Source organism: Galeopterus variegatus, unplaced genomic scaffold (assembly GCF_000696425.1).
Source record: "Galeopterus variegatus unplaced genomic scaffold, G_variegatus-3.0.2 Scaffold5840, whole genome shotgun sequence".
Taxonomy (NCBI): domain Eukaryota; kingdom Metazoa; phylum Chordata; class Mammalia; order Dermoptera; family Cynocephalidae; genus Galeopterus; species Galeopterus variegatus.
Window position 1 is genome coordinate 16,078 of NW_007731951.1, and position 23,634 is coordinate 39,711.

At 50.9% G+C, this 23,634-nt stretch overlaps 3 protein-coding genes and 1 pseudogene across 7 annotated transcripts in view; 2 read left to right on the top strand and 2 right to left on the bottom strand.

Moving 5' to 3' along the window:
• Window positions 1-328: 328 nt before the first annotated feature.
• Window positions 329-9,405, top strand: LOC103605490 (annotated as a pseudogene).
• A 936-nt stretch (window positions 9,406-10,341) lies between these two features.
• Window positions 10,342-11,474, bottom strand: MBLAC1 (metallo-beta-lactamase domain containing 1). Its single transcript, XM_008590080.1, has one exon. The coding sequence runs from the start codon at window positions 11,464-11,466 to the stop codon at window positions 10,711-10,713; it is 756 nt and encodes a 251-aa protein (XP_008588302.1). The 5' UTR covers window positions 11,467-11,474; the 3' UTR covers window positions 10,342-10,710.
• Window positions 11,475-12,488: 1,014 nt separating this feature from the next.
• On the bottom strand, window positions 12,489-17,477 carry CNPY4 (canopy FGF signaling regulator 4). Of its 2 annotated transcripts, none has more exons than XM_008590081.1 (6): window positions 17,304-17,477; window positions 15,281-15,407; window positions 15,089-15,185; window positions 14,116-14,238; window positions 13,457-13,574; window positions 12,489-13,365 (listed from the first exon to the last, which is right to left on the bottom strand). In XM_008590081.1, the coding sequence occupies exons 1-6, from the start codon at window positions 17,416-17,418 to the stop codon at window positions 13,214-13,216; spliced, it is 732 nt and encodes a 243-aa protein (XP_008588303.1). In that variant the 5' UTR covers window positions 17,419-17,477; the 3' UTR covers window positions 12,489-13,213. The 2 variants fall into 2 exon arrangements, with proteins under 2 accessions (XP_008588303.1, XP_008588304.1); XM_008590082.1 differs by lacking the exon at window positions 17,304-17,477 and adding an exon at window positions 16,836-16,872.
• Window positions 17,478-17,792: 315 nt separating this feature from the next.
• Window positions 17,793-23,634, top strand: part of TAF6 (TAF6 RNA polymerase II, TATA box binding protein (TBP)-associated factor, 80kDa) — an 8,455-nt gene continuing 2,613 nt past the window's right edge. The window contains exons 1-10 of one of the 4 annotated variants that reach the window (XM_008590089.1): window positions 17,793-18,300; window positions 21,178-21,392; window positions 21,478-21,564; window positions 21,699-21,852; window positions 22,068-22,124; window positions 22,213-22,332; window positions 22,554-22,699; window positions 22,781-22,858; window positions 22,948-23,049; window positions 23,156-23,338. In XM_008590089.1, coding sequence (XP_008588311.1) covers window positions 21,237-21,392; window positions 21,478-21,564; window positions 21,699-21,852; window positions 22,068-22,124; window positions 22,213-22,332; window positions 22,554-22,699; window positions 22,781-22,858; window positions 22,948-23,049; window positions 23,156-23,338 — 1,083 coding nt within the window. In that variant the 5' untranslated portion in view covers window positions 17,793-18,300; window positions 21,178-21,236. The remainder of the gene's footprint in view (window positions 18,301-21,177; window positions 21,393-21,477; window positions 21,565-21,698; window positions 21,853-22,067; window positions 22,125-22,212; window positions 22,333-22,553; window positions 22,700-22,780; window positions 22,859-22,947; window positions 23,050-23,155; window positions 23,339-23,634) is intronic. The other 3 variants (XM_008590088.1, XM_008590087.1, XM_008590090.1) reach the window with 3 other exon arrangements.

Below are 23,634 nucleotides of genomic sequence, written 5' to 3' on the forward strand. Positions count from 1 at the left end.
ACTCACCAGGCAGTGGAGGATTCAGTTTGAGAAATTAAAATCTCCCCAGAAGAAGAATGCAGGAACACAAAGCACTGACAGGTTGCTCTTTCTCTACCCAAAGGTCTTGTACTTCAGGGTTTCCTGAAGTGACAATCCCATCCCTCAGCCTCCACGGCCCAGCCCTGCACACAAGCCCTCTGGCTCACTCCCCAAGGAGCTTGCCAAACTGAACTATCTTCTGTACAGGCCTCTGGCCCCAGGAGACGAGGGGAACATTCTTGCCTCCAGCAGTCCCCAGACCTCCACCTACCACCTGGGGGATCCTGCCAGGGCAGCTATACCTTAGGAGGCTGTCCTTGTGGCCAGGGACCACCGGGGCAGGCCCAAGACCCATGGTGGGGATCTGTTTTAGGCACAGCTCTTGGGTCCAGACTTAAAGGCAGGGGTCCCTAGGGATGTGCAGGATCTGGAGAACGGCACATACCTGTTGTCCTTCCCCCTGCTCTGGGCTGGGGAGGCCCAGGTGCAAGTGCGGCTGATCCACTCCAGCGAGGCAGTTGAGGTTCTGCAGAGAATCTGGAGAGACTATTGGGCCACAGTGGATTTCATAGGTTATTTCCGGGGACCCACAGAATATGAAGAAAATGTGACTTGCAATGTGAATCCCCTGTTGACAGGGGGGGAAGAATCCCCCTGTCACTACAAGGATGAAGATTCGGGTGAGCTCTGGTTCTGTGCTCGGCCCCCTACCCTGCCCTGTGACCCACTGCTAGGACATTCAGCTGGACATTACTGGCATGTGACTACACCCCATAAAGAGGCCCTGATGGCATGGTAAGAAACCCAGCATCATCTGGGGTGCCTAAATGCTGGTTCCCGTGATTATTCTGCCTGAACTGCTTCCCTTGTCATTCATCTCACTTCTATTAAACACGTTTGCTGGGCCGAGCCCGTGGCGCACTCAGGAGAGTGTGGTGCTGGGACCGCAGCAGCGCTCCAGCCGTGGGTTTGGATCCTATATAGGGATGACCGGTGCACTTACAGAGCTCACTGGCAGAGCGCAGTGCGGCCGGTCTCAAAAAAGGACAAAACAAACAAACAAACAAAAACAAAAAACACGTTTGCTGAGCACCCGCTATATGCCAGGTCTCACACCAAGTGCTGACTGACTGCTGATGGAAAACAATTGGCACCCCTGCTCTCTACAAGTTGTCAGTGAAGAGGCACATGACTTTAAAATATGTAGTGTGATGAGAGCTTAAGCATAGTATGTCCTGAGTGGTTTGAGGACACAGAGAAAGGGGACCTGACCTGGCCTATGATGGTCAGGACGGGTGACAATTTAGCTGATGCTAGAAAGAGAACCACAGACCTATGGAAAAAGGGAAGAGTCCCAGTCCTCTCCACCCTTCTGACGGCCGCTGCAAGGAGGGATGTAGATTTAGAAAACAAGAGCAGGGAGAAGAGAAGTGGATGTGACCCCACGGAGTGAGAAGGGAACACTACAGCCTAGAAGCTCAGGTGCGAGGCTGGCCATGGAGGTGGCTGCTGCCCTGAGGCCCTGCAGAAGGGAGCTCTAATGAGCGTGAAAGTTAGCAGCGGCCGCTGTGAGCGGGAGAGCCCAGAAGCGCAGAAGTGAGCTGAGCTGGAGACGCCCGTGGTGCCTTCCCGCACCAGACGCCCCCCTCTGGAGCTTTTCCGTGTCTGGGGAGTTCCCGATAGCATTCACTCCCCAGCCGGAGAATTTAACGCTAGCAAACCCCGGTCTTTCCAGACCAATTTGTATTGCTCCCTTTGGTCAGAATGAGAGAATCACGTGTTGCTTTTGCATTGGTCAATTGGAAATAAATCTATGACTGGAAGCAGGAGTCGCCTCAGGATGTCACGTGGAAGTAAAGCCCAGCCTCTCTGGGGTGAAACTGCCTGGGTTAGAATCCCTGCTCCACCGGTTACTATTTGCCAATTACGATTGATGTCATCTCTGATTACTCAAGTTACTTAACCTCTCTGCACCTCAGTTTTCTCATTTGTAAAAGGGGATAATAATAGTACCTACCTCATAGAGTTGTAGTGAGGACAATTAAGTTAATGTATGTGAAGGGCTTAGAACAGGCACACAGCTCTGTTAGCTTTTATGATCCTGCCTCGGGCGTCTGTTGCTGTCGAGCCCCTCCCTACGCTGTGCCAGATGCTGTAACAGTCTTCTGATAGGAGACGGACGCTAAAGATAATCGCATGGGTGGTGAACGTGTAGTGGACAGGATTTGAGATCCCCAGGTCAGGTGTTTTCTTTACATCAACTTTAATCCAATTCTCAGGACCTCTGAAGCTGGACAGGTAAGGAGGGTTCCCCTCACCTAGGCTCCTGCAAAGGAGCCCACCTTGACCATCAGGAATCCTTCCTCAGTCCTCTNGCGCACTATCCAGTGCGCCACCGGGCCCCCAGCCGGAGAATTTAACGCTAGCAAACCCCGGTCTTTCCAGACCAATTTGTATTGCTCTCTTTGGTCAGAAAGAGAGAATCACGTATCACTTTTGCATTGGTCAATTGGAAATAAATCTATGACTCGAAGCAGGAGTTGCCTCAGGATGTCACGTGGAAGTAAAGTCCAGCCTCTCTGGGGTGAAACTGCCTGGGTTAGAATCCCTGCTCCACCAGTTACTATTTGCCAATTACAATTGATGTCATCTCTGATTACTCAAGTTACTTAACCTCTCTGCACCTCAGTTTTCTCATTTGTAAAAGGGGATAATAATCGTACCTACCTCATAGACTTGTGGTGAGGACAATTAAGTTAATGTTTGTGAAGGGCTTAGAACAGGCACACAGCTCTGTTAGCTTTTATGATCCTGCCTCGGGCGTCTGTTGCTGTCGAGCCCCTCCCTACGCCTTGCCAGATGCTGTAACAGTCTGCTGATAGGAGACGGACGCTAAAGATAATCGCATGGGTGGTGAATGTGTAGTGGACAGGATTTGAGATCCGCAGGTCAGGTGTTTTCTTTACATCAACTTTAATCCAATTCCCAGGACTTCTGAAGCTAGGCAGGTAAGGAGGGTTCCCCTCACCTAGGCTCCTGCAAAGGAGCCCACCTTGACCATCAGGAGTCCTTCCTTAGTCCTCTGTCCACACTGGTCTCCCCAAAGTGCTCATTGTTCAAACCTGTGTGATCTTGGGCCCTGCTGGGTGGACGGATGCCTCCACCTGGGTCCAGGGTCCCTGGGATCATCCTGCACCTGCCCCCTGAATTCTGTCACCTCTATGGGGCACTGGTGACTTGATACTCTCAGAGCACACCATACTCATGGATCTCTCCAAGTTTCAAGAATCTTCTCTAAATCCTAGCCACCCCCCCACTCCCAGCCAGAAAGCAAATTCCCCACTCCTCCTAGGACACACCCTCTTCAATTAGTCCCTTCTGACATTCGGCAAATGCATAGTGAGCACCTGCTGTGTGTGTCCCTGCTCTATAGAGCATTGAAGAAACAGATGAAGAACCTGCTCTTGCACAGTACATGTGACAGGAGGAAGGGACAGTAAACAATGCACATAACAATAAGTAAATTATGTAGGATGTTAGAAGGAAATATGTGACATGGGAAATTTTAAAATATAGAGAAGGGAAGATTAGGAGTGAGTGTGGTGGGGGGAAGTCGCAATGTTAAATAGGGAATCGGGATAGATCTTATTAAGAAGACAACATTTGAGGAATGAGATGAGAGCAAGGAGGTGAGAGAGTTGGCCAAGGAGATACTTGGGGGAGGAGCATTCCGGGTGGAGAGGATGCAGGAGCGGGCCTGGTGCATCTGAGGAGCAGCAGAGAAGACAAATGGTTAGGATGCAGTGAAGGACGGGGAAGGCGGTAGATGAAAAGACCAGGAAGGTTAAGAGAAGGGCACAGTGTGACCAGCAAGGGCTCTGTATGGCGGTTTTTGCTCTAAGTGACAGGGGAGTCATGGCAGAAGAGAGCCATAATATGAGTCACATTTTAAAAGGACCTCTCAGACTTCTGTAGTTAGAGTCAACTGTCCTGTGTGGTTCTACTTATATGAGGTATCTGGAGTAGTCAGAATCACAGAGACGGAAAATAGAGTGGTGGTTGCCAGGGGCTGGGACAAGGGAGGGATGAAGATTTAGTGTTTAATGGGCACAGTTTCAGTTTTGCAAGATGAGGAGAATTCTGGAGACGGATGGTGGTGACGGCTGTTGAGCACTGCGAATGTGCTGAATATGAGGAACTGTGCCCTTAAAAATGGTTAAGATGATACATTTTATGTATGGGTATTTTATCACAATTTTGAAAATGGGGAAAAATGAGGATGGACTGCAGAAGGCTAAGGGAGGAACAGGGAGACTGAAAGGTAGGAGGCTCTTGGTGATCAGGCCCTGGGCTTAGGTTATAGTAGCAAAGGTCGGTGTAAAGGGATTCATTTCTGGACATGTTCTGAAGGCAGGGCCCAGAGGATTTCCTGAGAGATAGAATGTGGAATGTGCCAAAAGAAAAGAAAATCGCAGATGGGTTTGAGCCTGCTCCCCTGGAAGGACGGAGCTGGTGCCGTCAGCTGAAGTGGTGAAAGCTGCGTGTGGGGCAGGCGAGGGTGGAGACTGGGAGTCCAGGTCCGATCATGTGTATGAGACATCGAGCAGAGATGCTGAGTGCACAGTTAGGTCCACGAATCTGGAACTGGGCTGAGAAGTCTAGGCTGAGACGAAACCAGGAGGCTGAGAGAGCGTAAGTAGAAAAGAGGAGCAAGGACTGAAGCGCACACTCCAACCCAGAGAGGCTGAGGAGAAGGAGAGGAGTCGGGAAAGGAGCAACCAGGGGACTGAGGCGTCTGGAAACCAGGGCAAGAGCGTGTCTCAGGGAGGACGGAGCGTCCAGCTGGGCCAAAGGCTGGTGCTTGGGGTAGAGAACTGACGTCAGATTCCACCATTCCTGGGAGAATGGAAGCGGGAATCTGCCAGGTGGGGCTTGTGAGACCAGGAGGAGAGTTAATTCTTCTTATAAAAGGCTCCAAACATCTTCTTGTACTAATTGTGTTTTTTATTTTCTGTGTTTTATTTTATTTGGCGGCTGGCCAGTACAGGAATCCAAACCCTTGACTTGGTGTTATCAGCACTGTATTCTAACTGGCCAGCCTGTTTTCTTTCTTTCTTTTTTTTTTATTGAATCATAATTGATTATACATATTCTGGGGATTCAATTGACATACATTGATCAAATCAATATTACTAGTATATATATTGTTACAAATTGTACCTATTCTTTATGCCCCTTGTCCAATCTCTCCCTATCCCCCCTCCTCCCCCCCAACACTGATAACCCTAGATTTCTTTTCTCCTTNAGGATGATTCAGGTTGACAAATTCAAATCTCCTCCCCAGAAGAAGAATGCAGGAACACAAAGCACTGACAAGTTGCTCTTTCTCTACCCACAGGTCTTGTACTTCAGGGTTTCCTGACCTGACAATCCTATCCCTCAGCCTCCATGGTCCAGCCCTGCACACAAGCCCTCTGGCTCACTCCCCAAGGAGCTTGCCAAACTGAACTATCTTCTGTACAGGCCTCTGGCCCCAGGAGACGAGGGGAACATTCTTGCCTCCAGCAGTCTCCAGACCTCCACCTACCACCTGGGGGATCCTGCCCAGGGCAGCTATACCTTAGGAGGCTGTCCTTGTGGCCAGGGACCACCGGGGCAGGCCCAAGACCCATGGTGGGGATCTGTTTTGAGCTGGTGCCGTCAGCTGAAGTGGTGAAAGCTACGTGTGGGGCAGGCGAGGGTGGAGACTGGGAGTCCAGGTCCGATCATGTGTATGAGACATTGAGCAGAGATGCTGAGTGCACAATTAGGTCCACGAATCTGGAACTGGGCTGAGAAGTCTAGGCTGAGACGAAATCAGGAGGCTGAGAGAGCGTAAGTAGAAAAGAGGAGCAAGGACTGAAGCGCACACTCCAACCCAGAGAGGCTGAGGAGAAGGAGAGGAGTCGGGAAAGGAGCAACCAGGAGACTGAGGCGTCCGGAAACCAGGGGAAGAGCGTGTCTCAGGGAGGACGGAGCGTCCAGCTGGGCCAAAGGCTGACGCTTGGGGTAGAGAACTGACGTCAGATTCCGCCATTTCTGGGAGAATGGAAGCGGGAATCTGCCAGGTGGGGCTTGTGAGACCAGGAGGAGAGTTAATTCTTCTTATAAAAGGCTCCAAACATCTTCTTGTACTAATTGTGTTTTTTATTTTCTGTGTTTTATTTTATTTGGCAGCTGGCCAGTATGGGAATCCGAACTCTTGACTTGATGTTATCAGCACTGTATTCTAACCAGCCAGCCTGTTTTATGAATTTTATGATGCTTTGATATCCTGGAGCCTTGTGGATCCAGGGAAGGGCTGCCCCTCCCAGGGTCAGCTAACTACTACAGACAGCCTGTGAGAAGGCCTTTGATATGCAAACCAATCCTGAGACGATATTGCTTCCTTTTGTCAGGTTTCTATAGCCCCAGACACCATCCCCCAACCCCCAAATCACCCTATGGCCAGATGCCAGACAACTGAAGACTACCTCTGTAGCTTAGAGCCCTCAGAAATTATTCAAATTCGCCCATCTTAAACCTGCTTAGTGACTTACCCCGCCTTGCCCATTCCTTCCCGTGAAAACCACAATAGAGCCTTCAGCCCATGCTTTTCCCTCACTGTGTCCACCTCCTGACTGACCCCAGTGCTTCCCTGTGTGGCCTGCATGACACGCTGTGCCCCTTCACCTTGGGAACGCAAGTAACAATCTGTCTTTTCAATGGGAATCACCTCCTGATCTGTTGGCCTCACCACACCTACATAAAATCAAAATCCTGGGTACATTTTAAAACAAATCTGCTTTCTGCACAGATGAAATCCCTGAGACAAGGAAATTCGAAGAACCTGGATCCCTGAGCTTGTTTCCAACCTGTCTCCTCCTTCTAAGCCCTCACTGACTCTCAGGAGCCTGACGCTGGCACAAAAGCCCTTGACTCTGAGAACCTCTTTCCTCCAAGAACCACCCCACCCACTCCCCCCTTTTTTTAAGCTCAGGATTCCTCCCCTCACACACTTCCATTAAGGGCTCCCCTTCTTGCCAATTGGTTTTCCTTCAGGAATGTGGCAGACTACGTCCTCCCTCGGTGTATTTCTCCAATCCTCGTGGCCAGGGAGGAAAGAGAGTCTGGGCAAGTGGCACCGGGGCTTGCAGAAGGGGCAGCACTTACTTCACGCTCACAGCTTTAGCCTCTTCTGTACCTGCTCATCGTTTTGCTTACAGTTCTGTCCCCTGAACAGCCGTGCTACCCTGGGATCCCAGCCCCAGAGCCCTCTGGCTTCCGCTGGCCTGCGCCAGCTGCTCCTTCCCACTGTTGACAGCATCCTGGATGGCCACATTGTCCACATGATGGGGGGCTCCACACTCCAGCAGTGGTGGGAATATCTGTGTGACACCAGGCCCCGTGAGTAGCCATGGGAGAGGGAGTAGGACACTGAAAAGAACAAGAGGAGAACGAGGGCTGTGAGAAGGCAGAAAACATCATGTGAATGGTGCAAAATGCCTGGGTTTCAGTAGAGTGATGTGAAAGGACAGGACGCCTGCTTTGGGGCAGGGGAAGGGCTGGGAAACAGGGTGACTTGATTATGCATAATCTCCACATTACAGAAGAGCAGGTATATGCACAAGCTTGTCTGGAACTGAGGATTGGCTGGGGGGTACTGGAGGAACAGAGTTGGAATTTAAGAAGAGAATTGTAGAGAAACCAGGATTTAGGGGGTTGTGTTGTGACAATTGGGAGACACTGGATGTTTCTAAGCAGAGATTTCAGTTTGTTAGACAGATGGGATTGAAAAAAGAAAAGCCAAAGCCCAGTTATAAGACAGTGGTACAGTCCACATGTGAGGTAAGGGGAGGCTGAACTGGTAAAGAAACTGTCAGCAGTAAAGGAAGGATGCTGGAGGCCTTGAGAGTTCTTGCTGAGGGATTGGTTCTAGAATGAATGGAGATGATGGAATAACTCTAGATAACCACAAAACAAACTCCAAATGGAGGTCACTGGGGTGCCTGGATTGGGAGTCAGGGGGCAGGAGTAGGAGAAGACGGTGTATTTATTTCATAGCCCTTCACACTGGGTTAAAGAGGTGGGAGGGGCCTTCTAGGGAAACAAGTGGGTGAGGCATTTGAAGAGATGGGATTAGAGTTGAATGAGATGTCAGTGCTTCAGACAGTTTTGGTATTTATTCCTTTGGGGATAAAAGTTAAAAGAGGCCAGAAAGTCATGCAAGCTGAGTCTTATCTGAGTCTCCACTTTCACTAGGGTTTAAGAGAAATTCCGCAATGCGATATAACATGAATGAAGGAATATGCCTTATTGCAGAAAAAGGGTAACTTGAGAGCCAAGAATGAGCAAGAAAAGAGAACACGAGCACCCAACCCCCTCCCCCACCTGTCTTCCATCACCCCACAGAGAGGTGTGTAGGGTCCACACGGTGGGTCTGTGTTCTCATGAAGGGAACCCCCCTCAACCACCATTGCTCTACCTTCTTACCCACAAGCATGAAAGTTGCCTTATCAGGCCTCTTGGCATGGAATAGTCTGGATGTGGGCTGCTGTTTGTTTACACGAGTTATCTGAAAACACCAGCTGCCCCACCTGGAGACCTGGAGGCCTGTGTGATGTTGTCTACCCTCCCACTCAAGTGACTGAGGACTGAGAATAAGCCTTCACATTTGGGAACTAAGAGGTGACTTGTAATATCACACATTAGGGAGAGCAAAACCAGGTGGTCATAGGATACTTGTGTGCTAAGAGAAAAGAGATCCTAGATCCTTTGTATTTTTAAAAGTACAGCCCTATGTTAACCCCTGACCACCCCACCGTCCCCACAGCCCTGAAGCCAGTGGATCTACATGTCACATACCAGACGGGGCCCCTGATGGTGGTGGAGACCTCTCGGGGCATAGTGCTGCACTGGCGAGCCCATGGCTGGCCCCTGCGCTCCCTCCATACACCAGTGGCCTCCCTGCACTCTGTGGTCCAGGAGCTGGGGGGCCTGGCCGGTGGCCCCCACACTGTGGTGGTGCTGAGCCTGGGAGCTCACTTCACCACCTTCCCTCTGTCCATCTTTGTGCGATGACTGGCAAGGATCTGGGCGGCCGTGGCCGCCCTGCTGGCCTGAGAACCCAGCACTCTTGTGGTCATCAAACTGGCCAAAACCGGCTACAAGTCTGTGTATGGCAGCGACTGGTTCACCCTCCAAGTGAACCAGCTCCTGTGAGCTGCCTTCACTGACCTCTGTGTGGCCTTTGTGGATTCCTGGGAAATGACCTCCAGCCTGGCCCTGCCAGACAACATCTATCCAGGGCCACTCATTGTCGGCAATGAGGTGGACTTACTCATCTCCTTCATCTGCCCCATCTGAGTGCTCCTGAGGGTCCTGGGTCTGTGCTGATTGAGGGCCTGAGACCTGGGACACAATTGTGGAGAGATGACAGCTGTAACAGGACTTCCGGGATAAGGGCAGGTGCCATGAAATTCTCTCACCTGAAAGACTGCAAGAGCTTCCTAACTAGTCCAGCCAATTCTATCCTTGCCCTATTCCAACCTCTTCTCCACTCAGAACAAGAGTGATTATTTTAAAACAAATGAGACCTGTCTTTATTGCCTGCTCAAAATTCAACACTTCTGGCTCACAAACCCTTACCATGGTCCATGAGGTCTTGCATGACTCTGCAGCCTCATTTATGCTACTCTTCCCTGGCCCTGTGCAGCCCAACCCCATGTGTCTTCTTGCTGCTCATGTCCTGCCTTGGGGACTTTTACCTGCTGTTCCTGTGCTTGGAATATCCTTCTCCCAGATCTCCGAATGGCTGGCTTTCTTCTCATTCAGTTCTCTGATCAAATGTCATCTCCTAACAAAGGCTTTTCCTGACCACACCCCACTCTCCCACCCCAGTACTCTATTTCCTCCTTATCCTGCTTTTTTTTTTCATATTACTTTACTAACCACATCCTATAATTATTTGGTTTGCCACTATTATTGTTGTTGATTTGTCTGTCTGGTCAACAGAATGTGATCTCCATGAGGGAAAGGGAGTTTGTCTAGGTTGCTCAATGTTGTATCCCAAGACCTAGGGCAGTACCTGAGGCACCAAGTGTTAAATAAATATCCACTAAAGAAGAATAAGTGAATGTATTAAAGTCAGGTGACTAAGGGATCACCTCTATGCCCTGAGCCTTCTCTCAGCAACCTACATCCTCTGAGAAACAGAGTTGGCCAAAGTATCCCCGTTGCAGTTGCTAATTACCATACTTACATGATTACCACAATTAATGCTTCACGTTTACATAAGGGCAGTGCGATTTTCAGCGCAGTTTGTATTTTTATTTTGGAGGACCCTCACAGGAACATTCTTGCATTTTACTGAGGCCCAGGGAGGATGGAGCCGAGCCAGTCCTTGGTCCTGGTTTGGCTGCAGAGGCAGAGAGTGATATTGGCGAGAGCATGGCAAGAACACTCTGTCTTGTCTGGAAAACCGGCCTCCGGAAAGGGATGGAAGCGCCCCACCCTGACTTCTCTGACTCTGGCTGACCGAGTCCTGCCCGTCTCCTGGACTCCAGTTCCTCGCTGGAGGGGCTTCCCTGACAGGAGTCCAGTCCCTCTTGGGGCTTATCAGTGTGGGGCGGGCTCTTTGTCTCGGATCACCGGTTTTTGCAGGTTGTTCCCCTACTTTGTCTCTGGCTGCAAGGGTTCCCTGACCACCCGAAAAGGGGCTCCGTGACCAGGCACGACCAGGTCGGCAGTGCCGAGGACCTTCTTCCGGCTCCGCTCCTGGGCCACCGGGTCTTCACTCAGCGCCTGCCAGGAGTCCTCGTCCCCATCGTGCTCAAACACATCGCCCGCCACCACTACGGTGCCCAGGGCCGTGCCCGCCACCACCACGCTCACGTCCCGCTGGCTCCCGTGGCCCGGCGTGGCCCACACCTCCAGACCAGACCCCAGACGCAGCGGCCGCTCCTCACTCATCCCATGGGGCAGGTATCGGCCCCCGGGGAGGCAGAAGTCGTGAGAGACCAGCAGAGCCGCCCCAGGAAACAGTCCCAGATTCCCGATATGATCCGAGTGCCCGTGGGTCCCCACCACCAGAGTCACGTCTCCCGGGGCCACGCCCTGCCCCGCCAGGGCCTCCAGCAGCGCCTCCCGAGCCCAGGGGCCCCCGGTGTCCACGAGGATGGGGCCTCGGGCCGCTTCCTCCAGGGCGGTCTTTGCGTCGTCGCCCCCGGGGGGGGACTCTCGGTGGCTGGAGGTCGGGCTCCAGGCTTGGGGCAGGACAAGGGTCACGGAGCCGTCGGCTCGAACGGCGCCGCCGACCCCCTCCGGCTCCGCGTAGCCCTGCCGCAGAACCACGACGGAGTACGGCTCGCCGGGCACCAGGAGAGGAGGCGTCCCGCGCAGCCGCTCGGTCCGCACTAGGCTGCTCATGGCAGTGGACGGACGGGATGGGGAGAAAGAAAATGGGCCTGTGGGCGACTGCCCAGTCCCTCCGAATTCCTTAAACACCCGTCCGCCACTACCCAACTGGCACGGTCCATGTCTCGGTTCCTTGCCGCCCCCTCCCAGTTTGAAGGTGGCACCGCCCTCAACCCCCTGCCGAAGATGGTATTGCCCAGCCTTCCTTGCTACGTGGACCGCCCCTCCCTCAGCGTCGGAATCGGCCGGGCCTCGCTAGTTTGGTGGTCGGTCCTCACCCGTCCACCTCCAGAGGATATCATTTTTCTTCCCCTCACTCTAAGCCTAGCCACTCTTTACCTTGTATCTAGTTAGAGCGCCTCTTGCAGATCTTACTACATTCGAGGAAGGCACAGATATTAGAAAGTGCGAGGGATTTTGTCCTCTGCGCGCTTCCGTAAGCCCAAGTATGGCGGCCAGAGCAGCGCCACGTATGAAGTTTTAATTCGGTCGCATTCTTCAACTTGCGCCGGCAGGCTGCGCAAACCTAATCTTTCCTCCCTACAGTTCACCATCCGGAAAGTGCCAGCCGCAGGCCGGCCAGTGGCTCACTCGGGAGAGTGCCGTGCTGATAACACCAAGGCCCCGGGTTCGGATCCCACATAGGGATGGCCGGTGCCTCACTGGCTGAGCGTGGTGCTAGGGTTAAGCTCCCCTCACCGATCATCTTAAAAAAAAAAAAGAAAGTGCCAGCCGCAGGCCGGCCAGTGGCTCACTCGGGAGAGTGCCGTGCTGATAACACCAAGGCCCCGGGTTCGGATCCCACATAGGGATGGCCGGTTCCTCACTGGCTGAGCGTGGTGCTAGGGTTAAGATCCCCTCACCGATCATCTTAAAAAAAAAAAAGAAAGTGCCAGCCGCTTTGGGCGGCAAAATTACAAAGCACCCTTAGCTTCTAACAGGAAGGCGGCCAACGGCCCAACTCTCTGGGCGCTGCCTCAGGGACCAGCAATAGTGTCTGCGCAGCCGTTGTTTTAAACTTTGGGCCCCGCTGATACTTTTTTAAAAAGAGTTTAATAGCGATATAGAAAAATTGGCTCCTGAAGCCGATTAGTTCAGCTGATTAAACACTAAGGACCAGGGCTCGGTCCCTGTATCGGCCAGCCACCAAAACAAAAAAGTTCTCATTACAGAAAATTTGGCACCTGTGAAATTTTATGGTGGGCCCTCGGTGAAATTAATATGAAGTAGACCCGGTATCTACCCCACTTATCAGCATCGCCTCATTCCCACCCAGTGTCCTATTCTTGTTAAGTTTGCTGGCACGTAGTGTCCTGGACATAGGCTTGTGTATATGGGCTGCGGAGAATGTCACTTCTGGCCTCTTATTTGTGAGGGTCTAAGAACAGATTCCCCGAGGGGCAGGCAAAGTGACTTTCCCTAGACCCACGGTTCCAATGCAAATACTGACCTCTGGCTGGGGGTGGGGAGTAGACATATTTAAAGGGGAAAGGCTTCAGTACCGTCACCACACAAACCTGCCAAGTAAGGGGCTGGATGACAGGTAGAGGGCTGACCTTGGGAGCAGGAATTCCACTTACCATCCTGTGGTGCATCACAAGCATCCTGCCTGAGGGCAGATGGGAGAGAACGGCTACAAGCTTTGGGGTGGGGTCACACACAAACACACACCCTTAAAGCTGTGGGGGCAGGGAGAGCTCAGATTTCAGAGGGTTCTTCTCCATAATCCCTGACCTTTCTGGGGGCTCAAAGGTAATAGTCAAAGATCTTCTGGGTCGTGCTTGGAGTGGCCTGGTGTCTTGGTCATCTTTTCTTCTTCTTCCTCCTCCTCCCCTTCCTCCTCCTCCTCCTCTTCTGTCTTCTCTTGCCCATCTGTGAGCTCCTTTTCAGTCCAAGTTTCCTGCAGACATGCTAGGTTGGGTGAGAGAAAAGAATTTAGATACTGGTCCTGGAGAGAGGGGAGGCTGTGGCCTGGCAGGAGAGGCACCCACCCCCCATGTACCAGTTTCAGCAGCTTGGAGCACATGACCTTCACAGAGAAACTGCTGTAGGGGCTGCTGCTGATGGTGGAAGTACCAGTCTCCCACGACTTCTTCAAACTCTTCCAGCATCGTCTCACACTGGTCAAATGGAAGGGCCAGAAGAGTATCTGCTCTACTGGGCTTTGGAAACCTTCCTCTCTGTTCTCCACTTCCTGTCACCCTTATTCCATCTAATTGCCCTTGGAGAGACAGGTAGCCAGGAGGTTAAGCTTGGCTTACTACTATATGTGCCATCCTCATTCATTCAACAAACATTTACTAGCATCTACCCTGCTAAGTAGGTTATTAAACTCTGAGTCTCAGCTCCTTGCCTGTAAAATGGGAATGGTAATGCCTACTATGTCAGGTTGTTGTGAGGGTAAAATGAGGCAGCAGCTGGAAAGTATGTAGTGCAGGATCTGGGACCTAGTAGGTGCTCAATAAGTGGTGGTGAATATTATAAGCCTCTGCTATTACTTCCTGATATGCTTCTGGGCCCACTTTAATCATGGCTTTGTCCTCACTCTGCCCTCCTTCTCCCTACTCAGAGGTGGACATCCCCTACAGTCAAATTCTAGGCCCTTGCTCCCCCCTCAGGTTCCCATCTCACCTCCCTGAACAGTGCAGTATCTTATCCTACCTGCTTCTTGAGGAACGTGACCTCCACGCTGGGTTCATCCCACAGCTCCAAAGGGATCCCCAGATCCACCTTCACCCCCTTCTGCACTAGGCCTTTTAGAGTTGCCATGGTCTGACTCTGACCCTGAGAGATGGAGAATTTGGGATCAGCCCAGCTCACCAGCCTACCACCTCTTTCCTCTTTCTGTGTTATAAGCTTCGTCAACTACTGGAGACTCAGGGGTGAGTTCGTTCGGGGTGGAATGAGGGACCCTGACCATGAGGAGGGGACACTCCAGATCTGGGGGGATATAGGCAGATATCTCTTGAGGACACATGGTGATAGAGTTTGGATGTGTTGTCCCCGCCAAAACTTATGTGGAAATCTGATCCCCAATGTGGCAGTGCTGGGAACTGTTTGAGCCATTGGGGGCGGATCCCTCATGAATGGATTAATGCTCTCCTTGAGGGAGGGGGGCCTGAGTGAGACCTCACTCTATTAGTTTTGGCGAGAGCTGGTTGTTTAAAAGACCCTGGCAACTCCCTCTCTCTCTTGCTTCCTCTCGCCATGTGGTCTCCTTGTACCCACCAGCTGTCTGCCACTTTCCGCCATGAGTAGAAGCAGCCTGAGGCCTGCACTTGATGCAGCTGTCCCAGAATTGTAAGCAAATAAACCTCTGTTCTTTATAAATTACCCAGTCTCCAAAACAAAAAAAAAAAAAAACCCTGGCACCTCCCCCCTGCCTTGCTTCCTCTGGCCATGTGATTTGCTTGTACCTGCTGGCTGCCTGCAGTTTTCCTGCCATGAGTAGAAACAGCCTGAGGCCCACACCAGATGCAGCTGTCCCAGAATCATAAGCCAAATAAACCTCTGTTCTTTATAAATTACCCAGTCTCAGGTATTCTGTTATAGCAACACGAAATGGACTAATACACAGGGGATATAGGTCTTTGTTTCTGAGAAGCAGGGGTCCTGCCCTGGGTAAGGGTCTGACCTTGGCATATCTCAGTGAGCCTTTATGCTCAGCATGAACACTATAATCCAGGATCCGTTCACATAAATTCTCCAAGGCCTCTTCCAACCTTGTCTCCCTGTGGGAAGAGGGGAAACAAAGACTCCCTGGATGCTGCAGGAACTCCCAGGGCTCCTTTGGGGGTTGGAAGGTAGAGGAGCACCAAGGACTCACGAAACGCTGTAAGACACTTGTCTCTTCCTCTTGCCTGTGTCCAGCACCTGCCCCAGCTCCAGCACCTCTCGAGATCGGCCAGTGCGACTCAGCTCCTCCTGTAGCTCCATGCTCAGCAGCTTACACACTGGTGGGGAGGAGACGTGTGCAAGGGGAGGTGAAAGACAGGCAAACATACCAGCAGTTCATTCTGCAGATGCCCCAGGGCAGCAGAGCATGCAAGTGCAGACTTGAGCCAGACTGATCGGGTTGGAATCCTGGCTCAGCTGCTCAGTTGCTCTGTGACTATCTTACTGTGCCTTAGTTTCTTCACCTCTAAAATGGGGATAAATAGTATGTCTCTCATAGGGGATGTTAAATAAATCAGCATACATAGTGCCTGGCACATAGTGAGCATTGTATTAATGTTTGCCCTTATTCTGCAGTTATTTATTGAGCTCCTTCTGTATGTACACTAATGAAATAGACAGCAACAAACAACCTGTATCCATAGGACACTGCCAGTGTAAGTGGGAACAGATAAACAGATGATGACAATATGGTGTGTTGGAGCCTACACCAGAGGTTAAAACCAAGGGACTTAATCTCATTAGAAAATGCAAAATTCATTAAATGGTCACTTAGGTCATTTACTGACTTCCTATTAGTCTTTGATTTCCTTGAAGGTGAGCAACATGTCTTCTACTACTGTCTTTCTGGCACCTAGTACATGACCTGGCACATGGTGTGTCCCAAGAAAAAGAATGGCCCACTCAGAAGTGACAAGCAAACTAAACCAGGAACGAGTAACAAAAGTGCCTAAAATGTACCCGGTACTTGGTAGGACCTGGGACACACAGGGACTGTCCTTTCCTTCAGGGGCTTACAACATAGTGGGAGGTGACAGATAAGGAAGGAGGCTTCCAAAGGAGGTGACGTTTAAATTAGGTCTTGAAGAATGGATAGGAGCTTATCAAAAACAGAAGGGAGAGAGTCATTCCAGAGAAAGAGAAAAACAGCAAAGGCACAGAGGTGTGAGAACAAAGCACACTCTGGCTGGTGAGAAGTTCAGTGTGGCAGAAGTACCAGCGCTTTGGGGATGGAAGTTGGGGATATGGAAAAGTTTTGAGCCATGCAACCAAGAGTCTTATATGCTTTGTCAAAAAACGTTGGCTCTATTCTGATCACAGTAGGAGGCCTGTGGAAGTGTTAAAGTAAGGAATGACAGAGGTGGGGGAAGAAGAGTGGGGTCATGGAAGTGAAAGATGAGAGATTAGGGTCAAATCATGAGGAACACTGATGTTGAAATGCAGTGGGGGTTGAGGCGAAGAGAAAAAGAATCCTGGGAAGAAATTAAAGTCAGGAAGGCAACCAACTAGGGAATCAGGACACTTAGTGAACCAGATCTGAAGTGCCCCCTCCCAGCTGGGCCCAACACAGATGCAGCCACGGAAGATGCTGCTTGCGAAAAATCCATATACTACACACCCTCTGCAAAGCCTCACACTGACAGGGAACCTCTCCTAGTTGTGCACCTCCCCTCTTGTTTATGAGCTTCAAGGCCTGAGTTACTCACCCTCAAACCACCTCAGGGGGGCGTGGGGCATGGGACCTGTAATTTGGGAGCGTCTCTGCCGGGGTGGGGCAGAGGATGTCTAGGAGGTATGAGCCTCACACCCCGCTCCCGCAAGATCTCCACATTTGGGTCTGGTAGCACTGGGGAAACACACACCGAAGACGTTCGGTAGCGTCAGCGGTCCAGGGTGGACAATCCCTGAACTATAATTCCCACAACCCACCGGGGCCCAGCCAGCAAAAAAGGCGGGTTTCCCTCTGGATATCTCAGAGGAACTGTAATGCCATAGTTTTGGAGTGGCATTATGCGTTCCTTTCCTTGACCTCACTCAAACTGAGACAAGCTCCTCCGGAACTTCCCTCAGGCCTTCAAGGACGTCCAGTGACACCCATCACAGTCCATTTGGTGAGGCTTAGACGAAAGAGGTGGGGCAGGGCGATGCGAATAGGGGCTACTCCCATCAGATACCTTCGCATTTGCTGGGCAAGCGTTCTGTGTCATCGTCCTCCTCCTTCGGCGTCCCAGCCCAAGCCCCGTACAAGGCCAAAGTGAAAAGCAATACTGCCAACCGCACAGGTCCCATGACAAAGCGCCGTCCACAATCACCGATTGCCTTCAAACCGACTTCGAGAAGGCAGCGGGCTCTTTAAATTCAGACGCGTGCGGCGGCAACCTTAAATCCAGCCTGGCATGGCCTGCGCACGCGCGGAACCAACCCCCAAAGGGGGAGGGGCCTCATTGCTCTGGGTTTCCTCGCCTCGGTTTTGTGGCACCTCTTGAAGGTCCTGGCCGCCGGGTAGTGAAGGAATAAATGGAAATAATTAGAACAGGAGAGCGTTCACCTTACACGTAGCTATAGGAACAAAATTGTTTATATGTAGTGTGGGGCCGTGAGTCTAGAGGACTTATTCTGGCTCGGGGAAGAGGTAGTGACTGGTTCTCTGTGCTCGCCAGGACCTGCTCCTGGGAGAGGGCGGGGCCAAGATGGCGCCGAGCGCCGGGTGAGCGGCGCTATGGCTGCGGTGAGAGACTTTTCCTGTCCCGGCGCTCGGCATGCTGGGCGGGTCTAAGCAGTACCCAAGAGGAAACCCTTTGAAGGGCCCGTGTGGGAAGTGGGAAGAGGACGGTTGGTCGTGTGTCCGTACTCTTGGGGACTCCGTGTGTGTGTTTGCATCGGAGGGATGTTGGGGGAGATAGGGTGGGCTCTCTGAGCCTCCTTTTGCGCTGCCTGGGGAGTCTTCGACTTGCTTCTCCGCTGGGGAAACTACTGCACAGATCTAGCTCAAGTCAACCCTCTTCTGGGAAGCCTTCTTGCCGTCTCCACTGATCTGAGCAGCTCCTGAGGTTGTAGCGTGTTTTATGAGCCTTTACTGGCAGAAGGTACCGCAGGTATTGAAGGATTAATAGGAGTTCGCCAGGGAACTGGGACTCTACCGCTTCTTGTATACGCGGCGCCAGGCACAGAGTATGTGTTGAATAATTGTGTTCCCTATAGATAAGACATAAAAGTGGGGGAGGAGACCTGGGATGGTTTGAAAATAACCAATTATCCTTCAGCCTCCATCTTCCAGTGCCCCCGGCACGCCCCCACTCTACCCCTCCACTCAGTCTTGAACACTACTGATGTTAATCTTCCTAATCCCCAGCTTCAAGCGTGCCACTTTCCTTTTGACCACAGTGTAGACTCCAAGCTTGGGACTATGTCTTATTCGTCTTGATAATAGCGATACTGAGGATTTACTGAGGACCTAAGCCTTACAATTCATTAATTTATTCAGCAAGTATTTATTATTTACAATGGCTCAGGCACCAGTCTGGGCTCCAGGAATACATACATCAGTGTACATAACAGATAAAGATCCCTGTCCACATGGTGGGTAGTGGGGGTGATAAACAATAGGAAATGATACAATGTATTCGGAGATATTAAATGCTTTAAAAAGAAAAAGTAGAGCAGAGTGGAGGCAAGAGTGCAGAATTAAGTAGAGTGGTTAGGGTAGGCAGCCAGGTGGACATCGGAAAAGCACTCCAGGCAGAGGGAAGAGAGCAAAGGCAAAAGTAAGAGCATTCCTCGTAGGTTTAGAGAACAGCAAGGAGGAAGATGGGGTTGGATCAAGGCGGAAGAAGGAAGGAAAAGGGGTCAGAGATGTAATGAGGAGAAGGGCCCATTATAAGAATTTCAGATTGTACTCTATGGGAAATGGGGAGCCGTTACAGGGTTTTGAGCAGAGGAATGGCAATTTGATTTACATTTTGACAGAATCACTTTGGCTGCTACATTAGGAATAGATGTGGAGAGGCAAGAGTGGAGGCAGGAAGATCTTGTCAGGAGTCCATTAGAGTTACCCAGGTAGTAGACGATGGAGACCTGGGCCAAGCAGTGGGAGTGGAGGAATCAGGTTGGATTACCCGGTGGATTTGACGTGAGGGCTCAGATAAAGATAAGTGCCTGGATGGATGTCACTGCTATGAAGATGAGGAAAGCTGAGGCAGGAGCAGGTGGGTAGGGGGAGATCAGGAGTTGAGATTTAATGAGTGTTTTTGAGTAGTTTGATATACAAGTCTACAGTTAGGCAGAATGCTCTAAGCTGGAGATACAAATCTGGCTGCCACCATCCTATAAGTGATAATATAAAGCTGCGAAAGTGGCTGAGGTCACTAAGGCAGTAAGTATAGCTGGAACAGAAGACCAACGGCTGAGCCCAGGATACTCCAACATTAAACGGGTGGGGAGAAGAAGAACCAGTAAAGGAAACTTAGAGGGAATGGCCAGTGAGGTAGGAGTCAAAGAAAATGTTTTCAGAAGGAGTGGTCAACTGGGCAGGCAAGTAAGATGAGGATGGAGAATGGACCTTGGGTTTAGCAATGTAGAATCACTGATGAGTTTGACAGTGGTTTCAGGAGCCTAGTAGGAGCAAAAACCTAATTGGAGTAGGTTTAAGAGAAGAGAGGAAAGTAATTAGAAACAGAGTTAGGACCACTCTTTAAAGGAGTTTTGTCGCAAGGAAGAGCAAAAAAAAAAACCAAAAAAAAAAAAAAAACGGGATATACCTTATAAACTGTAACCAAAAAAAAGATATTTAAAACAATTTTCAATTGTGAAATACACATAACAAAACTTGTCATCCTAACCATTTTTAAGTGTACAGATCAGTGGTATTAAGTTCATTCACACTGTTGTGCAGCCATCACCACCATCTATCTCCAGACTTCTTTTCATCTTGCAAAACTGAAACTCTGGTACCTGTTTAAACAATAACTCCCATTTTCACCTCCCCCTGACACATGGTGACCACCCTTCTTTCTGTCTGTAATTTTGACTAAACCTCATATAAGTGGAATCATACAGAATTTGTCCTTTTGTGACTGGTCTATTGTGCTTAGCATAATGTCTTCAAGGTTCATCCATGTTGTAGCATGAGTCAGAATTTCCTTTTTAAGGCTGAGTAATATTCCACTGTATGTATATACCACTGTTTTTTTAAGATGGGAGGGAATGATCTGGTAGATTGAGAAATTGAGGATGATACAGGAAGATGGGAGAAATGCTGGAACAACACTTGAGGTGGGAGGAGCATGGACAGTCCTCCACAGGAACAGGTGGGAAGTTGCCAGTGCTGCCAGGTGGGCCAACCTGGTGGTGGGAGTCTGTGGAGGTCCTCTTCTGATGGCTGAAAGTGAGGAAGTAGAAAGATGTCAGATAGGACAGTGGGGGACTTAGTATGCTGGAGAAGCACATAGTATAATTGTCTAGCAGTATTAAGGGCCCTTTTGAAGTTTGTGGCCATGAATTTAAACTGAGAGGTGATCAGCATGGTTATATGTTTTTCTCATCATGTTCGGTCGTACAGGTCTTATAGGCTCAAGAGTGAGATTTGTACTCAACCAATACTGTATTTTTGTCAAGCATGAATAATGATGCAAGGAGCAAGAGATCCTAAGGTTCATGACAACCTTAGGAAAAAAGACATTATCCACATTTTACAGAGAAGAAAAACAAAGCAGGGAATTTAAGTAATTTGCCCAAGCAACACAGGTAGAAAATAGTAGAGCCGGGATTTAAATTCAGATCTGTGTTCCTTCTGCTATACCTCATTTGTACACTGCCTGGCATAGAATTAGAGCTCACTAAGTTATGGTGAATTGGATCAGATTCCTACCTTTTTCTGTTACAACTCAGGGCTGACTCACATTAGAATGGACAGAAGATACCCCCTGAGTTCCTGCTGTCCTCCCATCTCCATTGTTCTCCCTTCCTTGTGGCCTTTCTTAACTAGATAGTCCCTCTTCTTTGTATCTCACATTTCTTTTTTCATCCTCTGCCTGTCCCATCCCCCGCCAGAGTGTCCATCTCTCCACCCTAGAACATCATCTTTCCAGGCAGGGGCAAGGGGCTCCAGAATGGCTGAGGAGAAGAAGCTGAAGCTCAGCAACACAGTGCTGCCCTCAGAGTCGATGAAGGTGGTGGCCGAGTCAATGGGCATCGCTCAGATTCAGGAGGAGACCTGCCAGCTGTTGACGGATGAAGTCAGCTACCGCATCAAGGAGATCGCACAGGTAACCTGGCCTTTCTGCCCACCCCTGCCAGGCCCCTTTCTTCCTCAGGTTCTCGGGCTAATGTCCGTTCTCCCACCATCCCCAGGATGCCTTGAAGTTCATGCACATGGGGAAGCGGCAGAAGCTCACCACCAGTGACATTGACTATGCGCTGAAGCTAAAGAATGTTGAGGTGATTGGGAGAGACAGGAAGGGGCTGGTGGACTGGGATGGGAGCAGGGTGTTGAGATGCTGTCCTCCCATTTATCTTCAGCCAGGCCTCCATGGGCTTCCCTCTCACCCCAGTGTCTCTCTCTCCTGATATAGCCACTCTATGGCTTCCACGCTCAGGAGTTCATTCCTTTCCGTTTCGCCTCTGGTGGGGGCCGGGAGCTTTACTTCTACGAGGAGAAGGAGGTTGATCTGAGCGACATCATCAATACCCCTCTGCCCCGGGTGCCCCTGGACGTCTGCCTCAAAGGTTGGGGGAGGACCCTCAGAGCTGGGTGGCAGGGAGGAGGGAAAGTAGGAGTGATGTGTGTGGGTGTAAAACCTCACAAGTGAAGAGAACCTCAGTGTGAGATCCCTGGTGAGTTGCAAAAGGGAAGCAGGAATGAAAATGCACCTTCCTTAGTGTGGAGCAACTTCCCAGCATCCATGTCCAGCAATTCAACTTGACACCTTTCTTCCTTGCAGCTCATTGGTTGAGCATCGAGGGCTGCCAGCCAGCTATACCAGAGAATCCACCCCCAGGTAACCTCCATGTCCAGAGCTCACCCCCTCCTCCTTTGCATCTCCTGCCACTCTTGTCACTCCTCTGCTGTGACTGCTTTCCCACCAGCTCCTAAGGAGCAGCAGAAGGCTGAGGCCACAGAACCCCTAAAGTCAGCAAAGCCAGGCCAGGAGGAAGATGGACTCCTGAAAGGCAAAGGCCAAGGGGCTGCCCCAGCCGATGGCAAAGGTCAGTACTGCTAGGCCAGGCCTTTCCCAACTCTTGCCCCAAAGTCAGATGGTTGTTGGTGAAGTGGCTGAGGGCAGGGGTTGAGAACCCCAGAATGGATCAAGGACCCTTAGAGGAAGCCAGGTCTCCTGGATAGGGGGAGGTACAGGGTTAAGATTTGTCTGGTACTGGGGCCTCTTCTGGAGCTTTCTTTTTCAAACCCGTCTCCCCAATTCACACAGGGAAAGAGAAGAAGGCACCACCCTTGCTGGAGGGGGGCCCTTTGCGATTGAAGCCCCGCAGCATCCACGAGTTGTCTGTGGAGCAGCAGCTGTACTATAAGGAGATCACTGAAGCCTGTGTGGGGTCCTGTGAGGCCAAGAGAGCGGTGAGGGCCCCCCCAGCCTGCCTATACCCCAGGATCCCTTCTCCCGGAGGCCCCATCTCACTCGCTTCCTTCCTCCCACAGGAAGCTCTGCAGAGCATTGCTACGGATCCTGGGCTCTATCAGATGTTGCCACGATTCAGTACCTTCATCTCGGAGGGGGTGGGTGAGAAGATGAGGTTCTGGGGAATGATGGGGCAGCAGAAGCTCATCTGAGGCATCTCTGAGCCCATCACTTTTCCCTTCCGCAGGTTCGTGTGAATGTGGTTCAGAACAATCTGGCTCTGCTTATCTACCTGATGCGCATGGTGAAGGCACTGATGGACAACCCTACACTGTATCTAGAAAAATATGTGAGTGGTCCTGCCCATCCTCCTCTCTTCCCAGGGTCCAGGAACCCCACTGCCACCAACAGGAAGTCATTTGTCAGAATCAGTTGACCTGCCAAGTCTCCCTTAGGTGCATGAGCTGATTCCAGCTGTGATGACCTGCATCGTGAGCAGGCAGCTATGTCTGCGACCAGATGTGGACAATCACTGGGCGCTCCGGGACTTTGCCGCCCGCCTGGTTGCCCAGATCTGCAAGCATTTCAGCACAACTACTAACAACATCCAGTCCCGGATCACCAAGACCTTCACCAAGGTGAGCCAGGAGAACGTAGATGTCAACTGTTCTCATGCCCCAGGGTTGTCACCAGGACAGTGAGAGCTTTACCCAAAGCAGTGGTGGGTTGGTTGTGGCTGGGAGAAATGACACTGGAAGCAAGGGGCAGAGGGGAGACTGGAACTGGGGGGGGGGGGGGGGGGGAGTCTGGGGGACTTGGGCCTGAATGTCTTGATGATTTACAAGGGAAGTGTGTTTATGAAAGGCTTGGACCCTTAACAATTAGCCTTTTCAGACTTCATCTGGGTTTATTTTTCTTCCCCTTACAGAGCTGG